Source organism: Capsicum annuum, chromosome 9, assembly GCF_002878395.1.
Source record: "Capsicum annuum cultivar UCD-10X-F1 chromosome 9, UCD10Xv1.1, whole genome shotgun sequence".
Classification (NCBI taxonomy): Eukaryota; Viridiplantae; Streptophyta; class Magnoliopsida; order Solanales; family Solanaceae; genus Capsicum; species Capsicum annuum.
In genome coordinates this window covers 9031248-9038640 of record NC_061119.1, presented here as the reverse complement: position 1 = coordinate 9038640, position 7393 = coordinate 9031248, and the positions used below count along the sequence as shown (strand labels likewise).

The 7393-nt window shown below is 37.2% G+C and overlaps 1 protein-coding gene across 5 annotated transcripts; it reads left to right on the top strand.

Annotated features, from left to right (window-relative positions):
• Window positions 1–472: 472 nt before the first annotated feature.
• On the top strand, window positions 473–7005 carry LOC107841696 (serine carboxypeptidase-like 50). Of its 5 annotated transcripts, none has more exons than XR_007044415.1 (4): window positions 473–2116; window positions 3242–3370; window positions 4448–5085; window positions 6230–7005. XR_007044415.1 is itself a non-coding variant. In XM_047396067.1 (2 exons), exons 1-2 carry the CDS (start codon window positions 544–546, stop codon window positions 6232–6234), a joined length of 1578 nt encoding a protein of 525 aa, XP_047252023.1. In that variant the 5' UTR covers window positions 473–543; the 3' UTR covers window positions 6235–7005. The 5 variants fall into 5 exon arrangements, 2 of the variants coding, with proteins under 2 accessions (XP_047252023.1, XP_047252022.1); XR_007044414.1 differs by having other exon boundaries at window positions 4445–5085; XR_007044413.1 differs by lacking the exon at window positions 3242–3370 and having other exon boundaries at window positions 4445–5085.
• Window positions 7006–7393: the final 388 nt, after the last annotated feature.

The window sequence follows — 7393 nt, the reverse complement described above, 5'->3', positions numbered from 1 at the left end:
ACTGTTTTCAATAAACCCGGACTTAGGACCGATAACTAGTATAACAAATACAAAAGAAAAGTGCATATAAACTAGTACGGTGTGCAAAATAAACTAAAAATATAATAAACACAAAAGATGAGTGCATATAAACTAGTACGGTATGCAAAATAAACTAACACTATTATCCATACGATAATACTACGACCACAACACCACAAGCAAGAAATTCCAAACACAAAAGAACACTCCCCTACCATTACTGACACACTCCCATCCCGTAATCCTCTACCCTAATCCGCATCCTCCATACCTCATGTCCTCTGTAAGCTGTAACTATTTCATATCATGCCTAATCACCTCCCTCTAATATTTCTTCGATCTACCTCTATCCCACCTAAAAACATCCATAGCGAGTGTCTTACACCTCCGCACTGGAGCATCAGAGCCCCTCCTCATCATGTGCCCAAACCAACGTAATCTCACTTCTCATATTTTGTCCTCCACCGAGGCAACTCCCAACTTCTCCTGAATAATTTCATTTCCCACTTTATCTTTCTTAGTATGTCCACACATCTATTGCAATATTCTCATCTCCTCCATCTTCAACTTTTGGATATGAGAGTTCTTAAATGTCAACACTTTGCTCTATATAACACAGCGGATCGGACTACTAATGTGAAGTTAGTATGTTGTAGCAAATATACCTCTACTCTGCTTATTACTCAATCATTGAAAACATTGACACAGGTCAATGCCCTTTGTTCAACCTTTCCATCAATGGAGTCCACACCAAAACACCAGCAATTACTTCACCTCCTCTTATTAACAACTCTAATTTACTTATCATCAGCAATATCTATCCAATCTTCCTTCCCACAAGAAGCTTTGCCAACAAAATCAGGCTACTTAACAATCAATTCAACATCAGGATCATCCATATTCTACACTTTTTACGAAGCACAGAATCCAAGAACGCCAATCTACGACACCCCAATTGTCATCTGGCTTCAAGGTGGTCCTGGATGTTCATCAATGCTCGGAAACTTTTACGAACTTGGTCCCTTTCGCGTTTCTTTTTCATTGAGGCATAACGTCGAACACCTTACGCTCGTAAGGAATTCGGGGTCTTGGAATCGTATATTTGGGGTACTTTTCATTGATAATCCAATTGGAACGGGGTTTAGTATTGCTGGAAGTCCAGATGAAGTGCCTAGAAATCAACATGATGTTGCTAAGCATCTGTTTATTGCTGTTAGGGAGTTTATTGGATTGGAAAAATCGTTCGAAAATCGACCAATTTATGCTACTGGTGAAAGTTATGCTGGTAAATATGTGCCAGCATTTGGTTACTATACATTGAAGAAGAATGCACGTTTGGCGAAATCAAGACGGTTGAATTTGGCTGGAGTTGGTATTGGTAATGGACTAACTGATCCCGAAATTCAAGTAGGGACACATGCTTTGAATGCGTATTATTCGGGGTTGATTAATGGAAAGCAAAAGATGGAATTGGAGAAACTTCAAGAGGAGGCGATTAGGTTGACGAGGAATGGGAATTGGAGCGAGGCAACGAGTGCTAGATTGAGGGTCTTGGGTACATTGAGTAACATGACGGGGCTAGCGACATTGTACGATTTTAGAAGGCTAAAGCCTTATGAAGATGATTTGGTGGGTAAATTTTTAAGTAGTGTAGAGATTAAGAGGGCTTTAAAAGCGAAAGAGTCGATAAGTTTTGAGGTATGTAGTGATTTAGTAGGCAATGCATTGAACGATGACGTGATGAAAAGTGTGAGGTACATGGTGGAGTTCTTGGTTAAGAATACGAAGGTGTTGTTATACCAGGGGCAGTGTGATTTGAGAGATGGAGTGGTGTCGGCTGAGGTGTGGATGAAGAAGATGAAGTGGGAGGGAATCGGAAAGTTTTTAGAGGCGGAGCGGAATGTTTGGAGTGTGAATGACGAGCTTGCTGGATATGTGCAGAAGTGGGAAAATTTGACTCATGTTGTGGTAATGAACGCGGGGCATCTTGTGCCTACCGACCAGGCAGTGAATTCTCAGGCGATGATTGAAGATTGGGTATTGGAAAAGGGATTGTTTGCCACGGGCCAGGTTATGCAAAAGCCAAGCCATATTGGTAAATCACTTTGAGTTCTTTGTGGCTTGTGCTACTATGTTGTTGTTGTAGTTGTACTATGACATTCTAGAAATTTGAGTTGTATGATTGTTGTATCTTTTCCTTGCACGTTTGCAATGTCTTAAGTATAAATAAAAGGTAAAACTTGCGGATAACTGCTTGGAGTGCATTTGACTAATCAATAATTTTATTTTATTTTATAAATAATGTCTTAAGTAATATTTGCGTATATTGACAAGGACAGTACATAGGTTGTACTGAAAACCATATTTACAATATATCAAAATAAAGAACTGAATCAAAATCCAAACAAGAACCTAGGATGTCGATGATTGACTCAGTATCCTTTTAAGTACATCTGCTTACATCAAAAACAAAGCAATTTGATGCAGTTCAATTTGATCTTCTATAGATCACAGCCCTCAAAACATCTAGAATCCCACTCTTTCCATATTTGTCCACCAGATGCAAGCTGGGACATCCTCCATCTGTCTCTGTCTGCAGCTCTTGCTCCTGCCTCCTCCCAGCTAAATAATAATTGTGTGATTTTGTTGGGCATAACCCAAACAATATCCTTGAGGCTGAGAAAAATCCTCCAAGGTTGACATGTAATCTTGCACTATAGAAACAGATGGCTGACTGTCTCACCCTCTTCATCACAGAGGTAACATCTGGAACAAAGGGAACATTTACTTTTCTTAAGGTTTTCTTGACTTAAAACAGCTTCCCTTGCTAATAACCAGATGAAACAGTCAACTTTGAAAGGTATCTTCACCTTCCAAATATGCTTCCAAGGCCACTGATGCGACTGAAGTTCCTTCTAAATTGGAAGTTCCACTCTTGTTGTGTCCAAGAATTTGCAACATAGTTGTTGTTGGAAAGCCACCCCATGCTGAGGTTCTTGGGAGTACCTCCAAAGCCATTTTAGTCCAAGAGCTTTGTTTAGTAGCTTTAGATTCCTTGTACCTAGATCTCCTTGTTTCTTCCCCTACAGAACTTTTTTCCACTTCACTAAGTGTAGTACTTTTGCTCCCGTTGCTAGTTCGTCCTTGATAGCTTCTTGTTTTCCGGGAATAAAAGACTAAAATGCTGCATCCTAACAATTCAGATGCACTGCATTTACAGGTACCTGTTCCATAGGATAGATGTGATTGTATGAAAAATAGTAAATTGTGGAGGGGCATATTGAAGATTAGTAGGTAATGACACCATTTTCATGGTAAACGGAAAGACATAGTTTACCACCAAGATAAGGTAATTTGCTCTGAAAGCACAACATCTGTTTAAATTATATCGTCCTATTTCAGTTGGTTTATTTGCACTATTACTCTGCAATTTTTCGTATTCATTCATTCAGACTAATAGAAAAATAGAGTATTAATGAATCTTTGAGGTGAGTTTTTCATTGTTTTTGCCTCGAGGTTGCATCGTTTAACCAAGATAGAGGACTCTGTCAACTGTTGCTTAGAAATTGTCAATGGTTGATTAAAAAAATAAAAATTAATGGAAGTGTAAATAATCGAAGGAAACACACTATTTTCCTTTGGTTTGGATAGGAAAAACAAAAAAACATTAGCCAATAACACCATTAGACCAGTGTATAATTTCTTCGACAATTTGAATAGAAGTAGCAAGAGCTACTAAACTTTTTCCAATCTCCTTCCTTCGGCTCCTTCCAACAGTAGAATTAATATGAAGATCCGAATGTCGACACCTTTGTATCTCTCCAAGCTAAAGCGACTTCATTGACAAAATGTACATTGTACTCCCTCTGTTCATTTTTACTTGACACATTTGGACTTGGCATATAAAACAATGATTGATATGACCATTTTATCATACTACCCATACTACCCCTACTAATTGATGTTTAATAGTATTTGGTATTGGAAAATGATTTCGAGAAGAAGTAATTAACGTTAAGGGTAAAACATGGAAAAAGTGTTTTCTCTTTTCTTGATAGAGTGCAAATCGTTTATATCTCCGAAAAATAATTGTTTTTGGGAGAAAAAAATCATTTATACACACCTTAAGAAACAATAAATAATAGGATTAATTTAGCTACATCACCTTTGAATATAATAAATTTAATGTTTTGAGAAATGCATTGGATAATGAATAGTATTTAATAAGATAAAATTGGCACAAATGGGTAATTATCCATTGGTCAATTAACCCCTCAAATCAACAATGCCAAAACTAAATTTATGTCATATGGTTTTTGCATTAGGATGCTACTCCCTCCATTCATTTTTACTTGTCACTTATCTTAGCAAATAGCTTTTTATATTTACTTGCTGCTCACCACTCTATTTTCCTTATCATCAGCAGTATCTATCCAATCTTCCTTCCCTGAAGAAGTCTCACCAACAAAATCTGGGTACTTTAACAGTTAATTCAACATCAGGATCATCCATATTTTTCTCTTTTTACGAAGCACAGAAACCAAGAACTCCAATTCCCAACACCCCAATTCTCATTTGGCTTCAGGTTCAGGGTGGTCCTGGTTGTTCTTCAATGCTTGGAAACTTCTATGAACTTGGCCTTTTTTCGCATTTCGTCTTCTTTGAGTCAAAATGTTGAACAAGTTGTGCTCGAAAGGAATCCGGGGTCTTGGAATCAAATATTTGGAGTTGTTTTTCTTGATAATCCTATTGGTACTGGATTTAGTATTGCTTCGAGACCAGAAGAGATACCAAGAATCCAGCATGATGTTGCTAAGCATATTTTTATTGCTATGAAGGAGTTTGTTGGGTTGGATAAGTTGTTCGAAAATCGGCCAATTTATGTTACTGGTGAAAGTTATGCTGGTAAATATGTGCCAGCATTTGGCTACTATACATTAAAAAAGAATGAGGGATTGCCTAAATCACGACGGTTGAATTTGGCTGGAGTTGATATTGGGAATTGGGAGAGATGAAGGGTGATAGAAAATTTTTATTGTCCTGATTTCTGTACTGTATATCAAGGTTAGAAATGGCCTTCTTGGATTTTGTTTACTACAGATAGACTTCTTATATTCCCGGTTCTGTATTATACATCAATGTTAGAAATGGTTATGTTGAGTTTTTTTCTCTATTGCTCGGACTTTTCAAAAATGTCAATGGGTGCATGTCGGATTCTCCAAAAATTTTGTATTTTTGGAGATCCGACACTGGTGCGGCATCGAAAGTGAAGAGTCCACGTAGCTCAAGTTTCTTTTACTAATTTGCTTGAGGAATTACTGTCCTTGGTGCTTTTACTTTTCTCAATGATGTCATATCTTCATAATTCTGCATTAATTCTCTAAATTTTTGAGCTGTTAGAGCGTTTACAACTGAAAGTTTTGACATTTTATGGATGATGGATATAGCTGATGTTTGCTTAAAGTAACAAGCTTGTCTATATGTAAACTTCTTAATGTTACAAATTTCCTTCAATATTGTATAGCTGTCGTAGAATTCCTTGAATTGCATTCTTGTGAAGATTTATGATCTACCTAAGTTGCTCGAACTCGGGTGCGGGTGTCTGATACGGGTACGGGTCTAGTGGTTGGATCCTTCACGATCTCAATTTAAAGATTCAGGGAGATGGATCTATGGATGGATACAAGTGCGGGAATTCGGCGAAAAATTATTTTAATATCTAAAAATAGAGTTATATGAGATATTATGTGAAAAGCGTAGGAGGAAATATTATTCAAGAAGAAAATCCTGAAAGGAGATAAAAGGAAAAGCAATAACATAGAAATTTCTTTATACAAGGTATTCCATTTTCTGCAATTTCACCTTAGCTTTTGTTTTGATTCCAGAATTTCTTAAATCTGTCCCGACTTTCCCAGTCGATTTTGGTCAAAGTACCCAAAATCGGTTGACCAGATAGGATATGGATCCTACACCCATGTCGTGTCGACACGGGTGCGGCACCGAAAATGAAGAGTCCTAGTAACTTAGTGATCTACTCCATTAAGATAGTGAGTAAACTTCAATGCACTTTCTCTTGATTTGCTTTTTCTATGAGGAGTGGGGCTAGTTCCTTTGTCTTCTTAACTTGTACTATTGCAAAAACAAGATCCAAGAAATCTTGATTTGATGAATATGTAGTCATATTTTCTTATTTCATATTATTTTGCAGGTTAGGTGAAGTTGTCCTATGTAAAAAATTGATGGACAGCGATGTTAATTCATGGGGGAAAGGTTTAAAAGTAGTGAAGGATGAACGTGACAGCACTAATGCTCCGAGGAGAAGTCTGAATCCATTTCTTGCTGTACCGGCTACTTTATGTGTGGAGGACGAATTAAATAATGTTTTGCTATCAGTAGGGACTGGTACTTCTTTGTAGTTGACAAGGGACTGCAAGCTGGAGACACCATCAAGATCTACAGAAAGCCATCTAATATCCCAATTATCAATGCTGATTACAATATTAGAATCGAGCGCAATGAGGCCTCATCCACAGACAGTAACTAAGTCTCATGATATGGATCGAGTATATGACCGATATTGTCATCTAATCTTGTGAACGGCTCCTCTGATATTACATATACTAGTCTGATATTACAGTCTTGAGGGAAAACTAATGAAATACTTGGTGAAACTTTTAGTTGATTTCTTTACATTTTATATGGTTACCCTCTTAATTCTACAAGTTGCTTCTCTGTAGTAAGAGTTTAAATTTTAGGGGTAAGGGAATGTTGTTGTACGTACTTGTTAGAGTGTAGTTTTGCGTACAATGAAGAATGGTTAACTTTTTTTAGAATCTGCCGTAGAAGCTTAATATTGATCGAGACTTTGGGTGAGAGAATTGATTTTGTGCAAAGGGAAAATATGTGTATTGAACTGTGTAACCTATACATACATTACGCCTCTAACAATCAGTATATGCCAACTTACCCCTAACTATTTATTCCTCAACACTGTGTATCATTTAGATTTTAGAGTTAGCTATTCATGATATGTTGTCGTGTAAATTTTTAAATGAGCCACTTGTTTTCAAGAGAAAGTTTTACTATTTTTCTTCTGGTAGCCTTTTTTTCCAGTTGCATTAGTTTGTTAACAATCGAACGCCCTTCTCAACACATTTATATTGAAAGCGTAAAGTGTCTCCTTTTTCTCTTCAAAGCATCTTCCATTACTTTTACCCCATATAGTATACACGTTGCTCGGGTGGACAACGGAACTGTACATTCATCGTTGCTGATTATCGTGAAGATGAAAATAGGGCAGAGATCATAAGGAACTCTGTAGGAGCATTGACTCACTTATTGTTGGCTTTGGAGTAGCTGTCATCCAACCGTC

Bases quoted from the DNA above. Each gene is read 5' to 3' on its own strand.
- LOC107841696 (XM_047396066.1), top strand. From the start codon at position 544: ATGTCCACACATCTATTGCAATATTCTCATCTCCTCCATCTTCAACTT. The intron at 2,117-4,447 runs GTAAATCACTTT...TATCATCAGCAG, and splicing joins GCAAAAGCCAAGCCATATTG to TATCTATCCAATCTTCCTTC.